At 45.7% G+C, this 15,205-nt stretch overlaps 1 protein-coding gene across 2 annotated transcripts in view; it reads left to right on the top strand.

The window, feature by feature from the left end:
* The window catches only part of HYDIN (HYDIN axonemal central pair apparatus protein), a 3,619,565-nt gene that overhangs the window by 2,281,253 nt on the left and 1,323,107 nt on the right, over positions 1 to 15,205 (top strand). For both annotated transcript variants that reach the window (XM_078670948.1, XM_078670947.1), the window contains one exon: positions 1,226 to 1,391. In XM_078670948.1, the coding sequence (XP_078527074.1) occupies positions 1,226 to 1,391 (166 nt within the window). The remainder of the gene's footprint in view (positions 1 to 1,225; positions 1,392 to 15,205) is intronic.

The following is a 15,205-nucleotide window of genomic DNA, read 5'->3' as shown; positions in this document are numbered from 1 at the left end:
ATTCCAACCGTGCATGCCCGGGGAAGTGGAATAAGATCTGGTCTAAATGGAATATGTATAGAGGTGAGATATGTGACCCATTGCCGGAAACTGATCTGGATGACTCCGACGAAGACGGGGAGGAGTGATGTATGGTGACTAAATCCGGGAGGGCTAGAGGGATGGGATTTGGAGGAAGACGCCCTTCCTGAGTGGCCTTGCCAGGTTTTGAGGCCGGAAACAGACAAGATGTTGATCTCGGAGCACACAGGTCTAGTTATGGACTATACCCTTACAGGGCATAAGGTACAGCCACCGGGTTATAGCATGGGAAACCTAGGAAAGTTAAAGTGTAGCTGATCACTATTCAAATGGAAATGACCACACTTGTGTTCCACACAGTTCCTTTGTTTGTTGTGTTTTTTTTTTTTTTTTTTTTTTGGTTACAAAAATGGGAAATCAAAGACCGCTTATCTCTTGTGAATTGCGATTAATTGCCACGCCCTACCATTGAGACACGTAGACTGTATTCTGCATTGAGGGATAGCCCTCTGATTTCACTGTAATGTTATACTGATGACTCGAATGCACCATAGCGGCCGGCCCATCGGGTTGTAGGCATTCCGCAGTGTACTGTAAATGATGCAATAAAAGTTTTTGCTTCTCAAAAAAAAAAAAAAAAAAAAAAAAGGTTATGCTTTCTTTCTGCGTGTTTGTTCATCTATTTGATTCCCTATACGTGGTTTGCTCTGTGTATCAGTAAGTTACTCTCTTCCTAATTTCCTATATAACCCTATCCATCGCTCCCTTGGTTATTTCTGGAGTGTGGCCGCCGTATATTTCTTAGGTTTTACTTCTGTGTCTCGTGCTCTCTGCCTAATGTTGGGTCACATGTAACACAATATATAGGGCCAGTACGCTGTAAAAATTAGCATATTTAGTTGTCGTAGTTGGTGGCTTGTGCCAAAATGACTCATCGTACTCAACTTACATTATAAGTGATTAATTGGTTTGTGCTTAGAAACATTATTCTAAAAGACAGTATGACGTGCAGCCCAATTTGAACAAAAGATAATTTAGTTGGTAAACTTGAATTAAGAAGCATAAAATTTTCATGTCTTCATGATGAATTATCATCTGTGTTCTGTTTAATGGAGATGTTTTATTGGAGGGATGTTCAGTCTCTTATTTGACATATTCTTATGATATAATCTGTATATGTTTGTATACTCTGGTTACTTTGCAGTTTTTCTCTGGAGACGGGAACTGAAATATCAACTCTAGGCTCCATTTTATCCATACTTCCCCAGAAGGGCACTTTGGCTCCTAATGATCGACCCACACAAGTTCAGATCATCTTTAATTCCAAGAAAGAAGTAGAGATAGTGGAGAGACCAGTGCTGCGCTGTCAGGTAAGGTTTGATCTCCAAATGTCATTTGGAAAGTACTGCCTCTTTCAGGTTGATATATTTTGCAATGCCATGGACAATGGGTAGTTCTATCCTGAGGAAAAGGTTGCAATGGTCAACCCAAAACTCCCTATCTCATGAGCCGCTGTGTTGTGTGCAAAGTCAATAGCAAATGACTAAGAACCAGAATCTGTTGATTTTTATTAGCTACATATTGTGAGTCGTGAAATATGCAGGGGCTCTGTGAGTCTGATGTGAGTTGTGTTTAGAACTGGCAAAGATAATGGGTGCCAGGCTGAAAAAGAACCAAAAGCAATTGTGAAAACGGTGTTTACTAATGTAAGACTATTATTAACCAACTAGTGTTACCCAATCCAGTTGTGTCAGCATCCTAATAGACCTAAAAAGGTCAAGAGCTAAGTTATACACAGAACAGGTAAAGAAATGTGAAGTTCTTGGAAGAATTCTGTAAAATGGATGGACAAGATGGAAGTTGGCCATGCCAGACAAAGTCTTGCAGCATATGTAGTTAGAAATTGGCATTGCACAGCTAAGTCTTGAGACAGGACAGGTTTAAAAATCCATGTCAAAACACATAACATAAACAACATTAGGGAAGAGAAGGAGCTCCCACAGCTAAGGAAGAGAATGAGAGGGACACAATACCCTCAAACTAAATTTGTAAGTTGCCTACAGGTGATAAGCAGATGACATTCCATAAAGAGATGGCGAAGCGGATGATCACTCATTAGTAGACAGACTAGGCTGAATGTTTGAAAAAAGGTAGAGAATAGACCCTGAAGAAATAGGCTGCAAGCGAGACAAAATACAAGCACTATTGGAGTGGGGTTAACAAGTTAGATACAGAATTTAAAAATGCTAAGTTCAAATGATGATCACATTTTTTAGGTATCCTTTTATTATGACACCCAAGTATGCACTAATATTAGCGTTATTCAATCTGTTCCAAAATGGCCAGCTGCATTCAGTCTTTTTGGCCACATCAGGTAAAAATTCAAGATAACCACATTTTGTTCCTGGAACCCTAGCAAGGTAGTCGGAATTGTGGCCAGCAGGAAGAAGGAACTTCATTGCTCAGAGGACTGTGCATGCATCAATATGATGAAATATTGGGTCATGAAGGAGCTTGCTGATAACAGCGTCTTCTGGTGGCACACTGGTTGTGGACCTTCCTGGACTCCACACTTCCAGGCCTGAAATGACCATATAGATTATGTGCGACCAGGGCAGCTATCAATGTGTTGGACACAGAAGTGTGACATTATGACACTGATGCATCCTCAAAAGAAGCCAATGGCCTTCTACCCTGAAGATGCTTCCCAAGGCACCATCTATTCTATCCTGTACAATACCTATAGTGCCAGAAATGGCAAATCAGTCCATCCCTCGGGTTCTTCAACTACAAAGGAAAAAAATAATGACCCTTGTTTTTCCTACAGTTACAAGTTTCAAATTGAGAATTAGAATGTACTACTCTTAGAGCAGAGGATTGCATGAAAACCTCTGGCAGTAAGGAGACACATTTGATTTGATTCATGTATTGAAAAATGTACGTTAATTAGATTCTTCTTAAGACAGTATTGTTAATTATGTCTTTCATCTGCCATGCAGAGAGGCTCCAAGAAAGGCCTGTGCATCCAACCCCTACACCAGACCAGGGGAGGAAGCAAACTCAAGAATCCTTTTTTCTGACCATTAGTTCTTAGGGAACAGGCACCCACAGGTTGCTGAATAGTTTTACTGGACACTAATGGTTGCATTCCTCTTCATCAGCTCCCCAAAATAAACATTGGAGACATCTAGTCTCCTCTGGGAAGATTTGCCAACTCGCAGAAACATCACTAAGAGTACCACAGTCCTTTTTGGCTACAATGTTTAATTTCTTTGGGACTGTTTAGCAGTTATCTGCAATATTGTTTAGAGGCCAAAAAGATGACTTGAGGAAAAGTTGCAAAGACGATTTGGTCTGTTTAAACAAACAAATTCTGCAAAGGTCTCTGTAGAACTCTTCCTTCTACTATTGCCACAGTGTCTCCATGAGGCTTCACACATGGACAAGGACAAGGTATACCACTATGAATCTGAGAGCAGAACTGAAAAGTCTAGACCTTTCTTTCTCCGGATACCTTCTTTTTGACTCGCATGTGAATTCAAATCCTTTGCTACAGGCCTTTCTCTGCAGCAGATTACACCGTTGCTGATAATACAGCATTAGGAGGAGCAAAACGGAATGCCTGCTTACCATCAAGTTTTTTTAAAATCTTACTATTCTTTTTGCAGTTTTTTAAAGTACATTGAAGGCCAACCAGATACAGAAAACAATAGATGTTAGAGGGTATCCAAAATCTAAACATAAGAACACTATTGAGATTTAATTTACAGAAGACCAAATAGTCTTACAATCTGAATTGTTTACACTATGGACATCAGTATTTACCAGAAAGTACACAAACCTAAATCTTAGAAATTTGATCCAGAGTTTGTCAAAAGTGACTTCAGATCTGCGTTTTTAGCTGACCATATCAATCAATCATGCCATTTGTATAGCGCACTACTCACCCGGGAGGGTCTCAAGGCGCTTGGGGGGAGGGGTATGCTACTGCTCGAACAGCCAGGTCTTGAGTTGTTTCCTGAAGGCGAGATGGTCCTGGGTCAGCCGAAGGTGGATGGGGAGGGAGTTCCAAGTCTTGGCAGCCAGGTAAGAGAAGGATCTTCCTCCAGCGGTGGCTCTTCAGATGCGTGGTACGGCTGCGAGGGCGAGGCTGGTGGACCGTAGCTGGCGGGTGGGCGTGTAGAAGGTCAGGCGGTCGTTGAGGTACTTGGGGCCCAGGTCGTGGAGAGACTTGTGTGCGTGGGTGAGGAGCCGGAACGTGATCCTCTTGTCGACGGGGAGCCAGTGCAGGTTCCTCAGGTGGCTGGAGATGTGGCTGCGTCGGGGGACATCCAGGATGAGTCGGGCGGAGGCGTTCTGGATGCGCTGGAGTCTTTTCTGTAGCTTGGCTGTGGTTCCGGCGTAGAAGGCGTTTCCGTAGTCCAGTCGGCTGGTGACGAGTGCCTGGGTGACAGTCTTCCTGGTCTCGGTCGGGATCCAGCGGAAGATCTTGCGAAGCATACGCAGGGTGTTGAAGCACGATGAGGAGACGGCGTTGACTTGTCTGGTCATTGAGAGGGAGGGGTCCAGGATGAAGCCCAGGTTGCGTGCGTGGTCGGTTGGCTTGGGTGTGGTGCCCAGGGCTGGGGGCCACCAGGAGTCGCCCCAGGCAGAGGGCGAAGATCCCAGGATGAGGACTTCCGTCTTGTCCGAGTTCAGTTTCAGGCGGCTGTCCTTCATCCACTCGGCGACGTCTTTCATCCCTTCGTGTAGGCAGGTTCTGGCGGTGTCGGGGTCTCTGGTGAGGAAGAGGATCAGCTGGGTGTCGTCGGCGTAAGAGATGATGTTGAGGTTGTGCTGGCGTGCGATGGCTGCGGGAGGTTTCATGTAGATGTTGAAGAGGGTGGGGCTGAGTGAAGATCCTTGCGGGACGCCGCAGATGACTTCGGTGGCCTCGGAGCGAAACGGGGTAGGCGGACTCTTTGTGTTCTTCCGGCGAGGAACGAGATGATCCACTCCAGTGCCTTCTCTTGGATACCGACGTTGCTGAGGCGCTGGACTAGGGTGCGGTGCCAGACCGTGTCGAACGCAGCGGAGAGGTCCAGGAGGATGAGGGCCACTGTTTCCCCCTTGTCGAGCAGGGTCCGGATGTCGTCGGTGGCTGCGATGAGGGCGGTCTCGGTGCTGTGGTTGGCTCTGAAGCCGGACTGCGAGGGGTCGAGGGATCCGTTCGTCTCTAGGAAGGCGGTCAGCTGTCTGTTGACGATCTTCTCGATGACTTTAGCAGGAAAAGGTAGGAGCGAGATGGGGCGGAAGTTTTTGAGATCGGTGGGGTCCGCTGTAGGTTTCTTCAGGAGGGCGCTGATCTCGGCGTGCTTCCAGCTCTCCGGGAAGGTGGCGGTGTTGAAGGAGGCGTTGATGATGTTCCGGAGTTGGGGTGCGATGGTGGAGTCGGCCTTGTTGAAGACGTGGTGTGGGCAGGGGTCGGTCGGTGATCCGGAGTGGATGGTGTTCATCGTGCGGGCTGTGTCTTCGGTGGTCACCGTGGTCCAGGTGGTCCGTGGTCCATAGGATGAAGCATCATGTGTTGCAGCTTTGAGGATGTCTAAAACAAGGCAATGGGTTCTGAAGCTTAAAGCAGTATCACAGATTAGCCCATCCTGCTGTAAGGAAAGGTTGCCTTATGAGTCTAGACTTAAGTGAACCTGTGGTATGGAATTGCACAAGTTAATAATTGGGTGGCCGGCTTTACTAAGCGCTAAATCAAAGGAACATTTAAAACTGTAGCAAACCCTCTGCACCAGAGGTAGGATTTTAACATCTTTCATCTGCAACAACTGTTTTTCCTTTAGTATTTAAAATATGCCTTTGCTTGGCCAATGCCAAAGTGCCTGACACTCATATGCATAATTATCTGACATCTAGCCGCAGATTCCTTAACTTTTGACCTCTCTGCATATGTCAGACTTGATCCGGAAATTTTTCAGCAGTACCTCTGCACGCCGGGGACAGCGTTGTACGACTCCGTGATGATTTCGCCTCCAGTTGTGATGTCAGTTGAGTCACATACGTCCCCTCCGGCACACGGATGTCAGTTTCTTCTTTTCTGTGCTGTAACGCGAATCCGGAGAAGTGGTTCCTTAGGCCGTTTTCAGGCCTACTTTAACAGTATTTGTTGATTGGAAACAGTGTGTCTTTCTTATGTCTTCAGGCTTTAATCCCTGTGGGTCTTGTACTCGCCAAATGTCAGTTACAGAGCCACACTCTGTTTTTTGTATGTGGTGTTTAGGGGAACACCAAGACTCTGAAGACTGGCTCCTGCCAGAAGCTGATGCCAAAGGCGCTCAAGGAACGCCGTATGAAACTTCTAGTAGCGCGGATGTTGCGGTCTACGGAGCCTTCACATCGGCCTCGGTCTCCTTCTTCGGATGGTTGTTCACAGGGCCATTCCAGGAGTCGGAGCCATTCACAGGGTTGTTGCTCTACATCAATGTCCCAAGGTACCCCCGACTTCACCTCAGGGAGACTCCGTCTCCTGCGGCTCCTCCCACTTGCCAGTTGAGGAGGCCGTACACGACTCCATCCTGTACCTCCCCATTTTTCCGGGAGCCTGGGTATTGATGGGCCAAATTAGAGAGGGTTGTATGACGTTACAACGCATACTTTTACAACGCATTTTTTACAACGCAACATCCATTACAACGCATTCCATTACAACGCATGCCATTACAACACATTTTTAAAAACTACCTTTACAATGCATTCCAGTACAACGCATACTATTACAACGCATAACATTACATTGCATGTATGGTAAGTATTGGATAGTGTAGGGGTAAAAATTACTATTCTAACTCCAGGGGGTGCAACAGTAGGGTAAGTGTTGGATAGTGTAGGGGTAAAAATTACTATTCTAACTCCAGGGGGTGCAACAGTAGGGTAAGTGTTGGATGGACTTGTATGCGTTGTAATGGTATGTGTTATAATGACTGCGTTGTAATGACATGCGTTGTAATGGTATGTGTTGTAGTGTCATGCGTTGTAAAGGTTGTGTTGTAATGGCATGCGATGTAATGGATGTTGCGTTGTAAAAGTGTAGTTGTAATGGTACTGCGTTGTAAAAGTGTAGTTGTAAAGGTTGTTTCCCATTAGAGAGTATTGCCATTCTCTGCTTCTTTTCCTTGGTCCCTCACCTTCCACTGGACCACTGTCGGACCCCATTGAGGTGCGAGGAGCCACACCGGTGGGTTCTCAAGTTGGCCTATCAGAGTCGTTGGGTTCGCATCAGCCGACTTCGCTTCGCTGCTGGTGCACTGCCCTTCGAGGTCTCCGCCTTCGGCGTCCATCCTTGAGCAGCCAACTCCAGCATTGAAGCCAGCTGCGCTGAGAAAAGTAATTTCTCCTCTTCCTCTCGACATCTAGGAGTCCGTTCTCGGCATCGACCGGTGTTGGGTGTGGAGTTGATTGAGCCAACTGAGGAGAATGTTGTTTTCCCACTTTCCTCTCATGGTGGGGCTTCTGGAAGTTGCCTTGTAGTGGGTGAAATAGAAGCATACAGGCTATTTTAGAGACTATTCCACCTCTTATAGAGGAGAATTGGCTATCTGCACTCAGCGAGGTTAGTGAGCTGGAGTCTTCCCTAGCCTCGAGGTTACTTTCCACACTTAGTCTTGTTACTGAGGCGAGTTTCTCTTTTGCAGATAGGCTGAAGAGAGTGGCTACAGTATTCGAATTATCTCTGCCTACCATGAAGAAGTCCACTGATCCCCTGATTTTTTTTTTGGATTTTTTTTTAACTTTCAAAACCTTTATTTCGTCGCCAAATATGATACAAGGTGTACAGCCTACAACCCAGAGGGCCGGCAACAGGTATTGAACTAATACATCCGAACATACTAGCAGGTTCTTACACAGCCTGTTCGCCGACATCCCGGAGGCTCGGCGGCGTCAAAGTATGTCACAGTGAATCAAAGTCCAATAAATCTCAGGTCATCGACGCCGCGATATCTCCTCCGTGGCATCAGTCCACACCCTGCAATATGTTACCAGCAATTGTCCAGCCGAACCCCGCAGATTGCAGACCAACCTATCCTTCGCTTGCAAACAAACCCCTATAACCTACCCCAACTAACCCCCCACCCGTGGTTGTCTGTAGTGTGTCTGTCCCATCAACGGCTCGGAATGGAGTTCCCTAAATGTCCCCCCGAACGTATGCCACCCAATTCCATACCTCCTCCTGTAACATCACTCTGTCGTATTTCCCTACATACACTGTGTGTTCCTATAATCCAGTCCCACCCTCCCAACCTGGGTCATGTACCTATCTCAGATGCACCTACTCTATGTCCTCCCCTATCCTCAGGGCAGACCCCAATTCCTGATCCTCTGCCGCCGCTAGCTCGTCTGTGCCCCCATCCCGTTCTGTACCCTCCTCTTCCTCGCAGGTCTCGACATGAGTCCGGTATAAGCTCCAGAAGTTCTTGGGGCGACTCTTAGGGGGGGAGCAGGTCACTGTACACTTCAGATTGAGTGCAGCAGTACAACATGTCTCTGGCCCATTTCTTCTTAGTAGGTAACGGTCCCCTCATCCAGCAAGTAGCGACGACGCGCCTGGCCATAAGTAAAGCCATATCAACCAAGCATCGTAGTGCCACCGGCAATGGTTTCGAATATCCCAACAGTGCTAGCGCCGGGGTGATCGCAATCTCTGCATCCAGTATCTGGTTTATTTCCAAGAACACCTCTCCCCAAAATTTGTGGACACCTGGACAGTTCCACGCCATGTGGAGGAAATCAGCTATCTGCGCATGACAGCGTTCACATTCTGGGGTCCGTCTCAGCCCGTACCTGTGTAGCCTCTCCGGGGTATAATAGACACAGTGCAGATATTTGAAATGCACTAATCTGTGCCTCCCATTCAACGAGAGCCTTTTCGTGCTGACACAGCAATATTTCCACATCTCATCATCTATCTGTGTCTGTAGGTCATGCTGCCATTCTGCTCTGGCCTTGGAGAGTTGGAGTTGTTTGTGTCGGACACCTAGTTTATTTAGATTCGTTACTAGCTTACGAGGGGACACTGTCTTAATCACGTAAGTGAGTTCCGGCACCTCGGGTGGTTCCGCCAGGTCCGGGCCCAAGATTTCCTGTAGCGCGCTCCGGATCCTATGATACTGAAAGCGTGTCAAAAGTGATGCCTCTGCCTGCAGGGGAGGTAACTGTTCCCATGTCTTCACCACCCCATCTACGAATAGATCTTCTAATTTTGAGATCCCTAGTTCGGTTAACGCTCTCGTGACTCCCTTCTCCAGCAGCAGGGGGAGCCATACTGCCCATTCGATTGGCATGTGCGGTGAATACAGTAGGTCGCAGCCCTGAGCCTGCGCCAGCTCATTCCACGCATGGTTCGTGGCTTTTATGGAGTCTAGTTGACCAACCCTGCGGTCCACCGGCAGGCAGACCGTGGCCGGCAACGGTAAGGGTTTCGCAAATAGGCGTTCCAGAATAACATGCGGAATGTGTGAGCGCCCGTGTGTCCACGAGTGCAGGTGAGCTGCCTGAGCAACCCTGTAATACCTTTCCATATCCGGGGCTCCCAAGGCTCCCATTTCATATGGTAGTGTCAGGACTCTCCATCGGATTCGAGGTTGCCCACCCCCCCACGCAAGTTGTATAAGAACTTGTGTCAGTTGCTTGAAAAAAGCCTTTGAGAGGACCACCGGTAGGTTAGTAAACAGGAACAGGAACCTCGGTAAAACTACCATTTTCATTATGGCGATCCTACCCATTAGTGACAGGGGAAGTTTACACCATTTTTCAACGTCGTCTACCAGCTTGGAAAAGGCGGTCCCATAGTTCTCACGGATCAGAATTTCGGGGTCCGTGTGTAGCTGTATCCTCAAGTATCGAACAGGGTCCGTGGACCACTGCAGTGGATATTCCATCTCAAATGGCATTGTGACTGGGGTTAGGGGGAACGCTACCAATTTGGCCCAGTTGACTTTCAGGCCAGAGAGGGCCCCGAACCGAACTACCTCTCTGATCACTGACTTGAGGTTGGATTCTGGATCGCGAACGTATAGCAGTGTATCGTCCGCATATGTGGAAATCCCTATTTTATATGTCGGAAAGTTGATACCTTCCGCGGCGTGATATTCCCTAATTGCACATGCCAAAGGTTCTGCGACCAGAGCGTATAATAGCGGGGAGAGGGGGCAACCCTGTCTTGTTCCTCTACTGATTCCAAAGGATTCGGTGACAAAGTTCCCTATCCGCAGTCTAGCTGTAGGTTTGTGATATAGCGCCCCCAACATTTGCAGGAAGGGTTCTCCCAGTTCCAATTTCCTCAGCACTCTCACCATAAAGGGCCATTCAACCGAGTCGAATGCCTTTTCCATATCCAGGAAAATCGCTAGCGCCTTATTTTCTTGCCGGACATGTTGCATTGTTCCTAACACCGTACGAATGTTATATGTTAGATTACGATCTGGGACAAATCCGGCCTGCTCCGGAGCAACAAGGTCCGGGACAAGTAGGGCCAGCCGCGTGGCCAGTACCTTAGCGTACAGTTTGGCATCTACGTTCAGCAAGGAGAGTGGCCTATAGGATCCGCAAGAGTCGGGGGGCTTCCCTGGTTTCAAGAGTGTAACTAGCAGCGCCTCACTCATGGTAGGGGACATACTGCCGTCCTCGCACACTGATCCCCTGATTGATGTCCTTTATCAAGGTCACAAAAACATACGTGTAATCCGTGGTCTATTTTGCTAGCTGTTTATTCAAATATGTGAATTATTGATATAGAACAATGTGCACAAAACTCTGAGTGTCACCAAAAATGATCAAAATAAATTACAAAAGGAAATGACCCCTCAGGATTATTGGAATCCTACCACACACCGAAGTGATCATTGTCATCATTTGGGTTTCCAACCAACCTCCCATCAGTCCTCTTGATCATAGAGGAGTATTGGGTGAATTGTATCCTCTATTGGGTCTTTCAGAGGAAAAAGAGAGCGCAGAAGAAGGTTAGAAATTGTATCTGACCCCCAGGGACATTTCCAATGAAAGAAGTGCAGTGCAAATATAAAGTGCGGAGTTAAAATAGGATTTGCAAGAGAAAAATAACTATCTTTTCTGAAACATCAATTGCATTCCTAGTAAAACCAGTGCCAGCATTACAAACAATTCACTGCTTCTAAACGGCCTACATGTTTCAGCCAATTGGACAATTGTCCATGACTTTCTTCAGGACCTCACCATAAGTTTCTTTGCTACTGCATTACTTTATAACGTGAAAAATAGTTTAAATATACATATAGATTGGGCTTAATATAACCCTCGTTGTCTTATGCTGATCCTCTGTATCTACAAGATGTATAGGACATCTGTAAAAAACAAAAGGTTACAACCTGAGTGACAACACATTCGAACAACTTAATCAAATAATTCACATCTCTAGGTCAGCTCTATGCAGGAGAAGATAATATAACTAGTATGAAAACTTAAAAACTCACCCGTAAAGTACGAGGACTAGACCTCAACTCTGCCGGCACCAACTACAGTCAATGAGGCCCCGCTCTAGCAAGCATCAACCAAGAACCCAAAATAAAGGGGATAAAAGGTTTTGTTTAGAACATGCTTTCTATATCTCCATATATCATTATCAAATGGATCAACTATTCTACTCTTTGATGGCATGTCTGAGAAGTGTATCATTCAAAGTATACACATCAAAAATTAAAAACCAATATCATCTTATGGCGTGTCCAGGAGGCGGCATCTGAATAAAACGCAGTCATCCACATTCTCACTCGTAATTGTATTTTTGCTGTCCTCTTAGGTGGATTTCCTTAAAACAGCACACCTTTGTAGATTACTGCTGAATCGCATCGTTGCCATATTCACTCTATTTTTAATTTTTTAATGGTTTAATTTTTTAACTCTACTTTGAAGATTTTAAACTATATTTTCAACAGTCATTCCCGTTTTTTTGCTACCGCGTTCGATACAGAAGGGATGGAACCCATTTATTGTTTGTCTCTATGACACAAACGTACTGAAACATCTTTCTTTTATGCGCATCTCTAGGGTAACAAGCATTTGCAATGCAATAGGTCTCGCATTAGGAAAGTTTGAGTTTTTTGTCCTGTACATGACAAATTTGTTATTTATGTGTTTTTTTTGAAAATTGTGAAATTGATAGCTTTGTCATTTACAATGCTAATACTTTTATTTTTTGACAATGTGACACTTATAGCATTTTTAATGCAACATGTTTTGTATTTACGTGACTTAGACGTATTGATTTTACAAATAACAATGTTTCTTTTTTTCAAAATAATTAATACTTAAATAAAAGTTATTGTAATTTATAATGGCAATAGCTTAAACTTTTGTAAATAACTATTGGGAAGATTATGTTCATTGTATTTTATCGTGACTAAAATATAAGAACAGAAGTGAAATATCAACATTTTTCGTGACATTTGTAATAAAGCTTGAAACATTGAGAGAACCTATTTGAACCAGTTGTTGTTGAATGTTTGCACAGATTGATACTGTGGTGGCGCTGAGTGATGTTGTGGTGGCGACAAGTGATGCTGTGGCGTTCAGTGATGCTGTGGTAGCTCATAGTGATGCTGTGGTAGCTCATAGTGATGCTGTGGTGCCCCTGATTGATTCTGTTGTTGTGCGATAGATAGATAGAGTGAGGGCGAAAGATAGAGTGAGGGCGATAGATAGAGTGAGGGCGATAGATAGAGTGAGGGCGATAGATAGACAGAGTGAGGGCGATAAATAGAGTGAGGGCGATAGAGTGAGGGCGATAGATAGATGTGTGTGGTTGTGTGTGTGGGGTTGTATGTGTGTTGTTGTATGTGTGTGCGTGCATGGTTGTATGTATGTGAGTGTGCGGTTACAGAAGGATGTATGTGGAAGAGAGCAGCAGATCAGCATATCATAGGAGAACAGGGAGTTAAAGAAGGATGCGTGTTGAAGAGATCAGCAGATCAGCACAGGAGAAGAGAACAGGGAGTTAGAGAAGTAGGCGGTGGAAGGGAACAGCAGATCAGCACGGGAGAAGAGAACAGGGTTTTGGAGAAGGGGGCGGGGTGGAAGAGAGCAGCAGGTCAGGATGGGAGAACAGAACAGGAAGTTAAAGAAGGAGGCGGGTGGAAGAGAGCAGCAGATCAGCACAGGAGAAGAGAAGAGAACAGGGAGTTAGAGAAGTAGGCGGTGGAAGGGAACAGCGGATCAGCACGGGAGAAGAGAACGGTTTTGGAGAAGGGGGCGGGATGGAAGAGAGCAGCAGATCAGGATGGGAGAACAGAATAGGCAGTTAAAGAAGAAGGCGAGTGGAAGAGAGCAGCAGATCAGCTCAGGTGAAGAGAACATGGAGTTAAATAAGGAAGCGGGTTTTAGAGAGCAGCAGATCAGCACAGGAGAAGGAAACATGGAGTTAAAGAAGGATGCGGGGTGGAAGAGAGCAGCAGATAAGCACAGGACAAGAGAACATGGAGTTAAAGAAGGAGGGGGGTGGATGAGAGCAGCAGATCAGCACAGGAGAAGAGAACATGTAGTTAAATAAATCCCTGTTTTCTCTTCTCCCGTGCACATTTTAAAAAGGATACACATAAAAGTTGAGTTAGGGAATCTTACAAATACAACTCTCAAAGGGTGCAGCATATTGTACAGGGCAGTATAGTGACTATTCAAATCTCTAAACAGTTAGTTAACTACATACCACAACCCGAGTGGGTCATTCATTGTAATTATTAAAACAATAAATAGCATTTTTATATGACACAGACAACTAATAAACAGGCAGGGGAAGGTTAAAAGTGAATTAAACTATCTCCGCTTTGATACAAATAGTATATATATTTCTTTTTTATATTTTTTCCATCTTCAAGAGATAAAAACTTCAATCGGGTCCCCTCCCCTTTGATCTTATCACCCAAGCCCAGCTTAGAAATTTAGCCACACCACAAGCGAAAGTTGTATTGGCGTCAGCTTGCAGGATTCTAGGGGCTTCACGATAGTTCCTAGTTCCAATCTGCCAACATATCGGTTTCAGCCACTTAGTTCTTGGGTTGGTATAGGCTGGGCATACGAACAAAAGATGTGAGACACTTTCGACAATACCTTCCCAGTATGGACAATCTAAAGGGGTTTGATGGGGTTGCTTCCATTTATTTGTGTGTTCGCGCACAGGGAGCGTGCCTAATCTAAACTGAATAAAAAGTGCCCTATCCCTGGGTTTCTGAATAAAATCAAGATAGGGCTCCAAGCGGGACACCTGTTTGTGCTGATGAAACTCGTTGGTCAGCCTACCCGTACTAGGGTTTCTGGTTTCCTGATTGTCCACCCATGCCCAATAGGCAACCTTGATCTCTGCCTTGGTCAACGGGGTCTCAGACTCCCATGCCCCTTTAAGTCCCAGAGCCAAAAGAAACTTTTTCATGTTTGTTAACCAACTGATCTTATGCAATCCCGCCAAGTTCATCACTTCTCCAGTGGAAGGTGAGGGACCAAGGATAAGAAGCAGAGAATGGCAATACTCTCTAATGGGCCATCAGCATATTTTGATAGCTCTGGTGTTCGCCAAAGACGTGCCCAATAGAGGAGTGGGCGTAGGGTGGTAATATCCTTAATTGAACGGCGTCCCAGATCACTTAGAAGTGGCTTGGTAGGGGTTCCCTGTGGGAGTGAGGTCAGTTCTCTAAAAAATTTATTTTCCACTTTTGTAATGGGATCGACACTGTCGAAGCCCCAAAGCTCGGTACCATAAAGTGCCGAACCTACGGCCCTGGCAGCATAAATCTCAAGAGCGGGAGCAATTGGCCTGGACTTTGAGGCACGGTGTTCCCTTCCTAGCACGCCCACAACGCGCTTGAATTTCAGGGCCATTTTGTCAATGTGTGGGCGCCAACTAAAGTTATCAGGGATTCTGATTCCCAAATAATCAAAAGTTTTAATACACTCTAATGGTGCCCCATCTAGTGTAAGGGTAGACTTTGCTGACCTACTAGCATTAAAGTAAAGAAGCTTTGTTTTGGAGGTGTTAATTACTAGGCCCCTCTGGTGACAAAAAAGAAGGAACCTATTTAACAACTTCTGCAGTCCGACTGGAGTTTTGGATATTAGTAGGGTGTCGTCCGCGAAAAGTAAAGCAGGCACTTTATCACCCGCAAGAACAGGGGCATCG

The sequence above is a fragment of the Lissotriton helveticus genome, chromosome 12, assembly GCF_964261635.1.
Source record: "Lissotriton helveticus chromosome 12, aLisHel1.1, whole genome shotgun sequence".
Lineage (NCBI taxonomy): Eukaryota > Metazoa > Chordata > Amphibia > Caudata > Salamandridae > Lissotriton > Lissotriton helveticus.
This window is presented reverse-complemented; position numbering and strand designations above follow the sequence as displayed.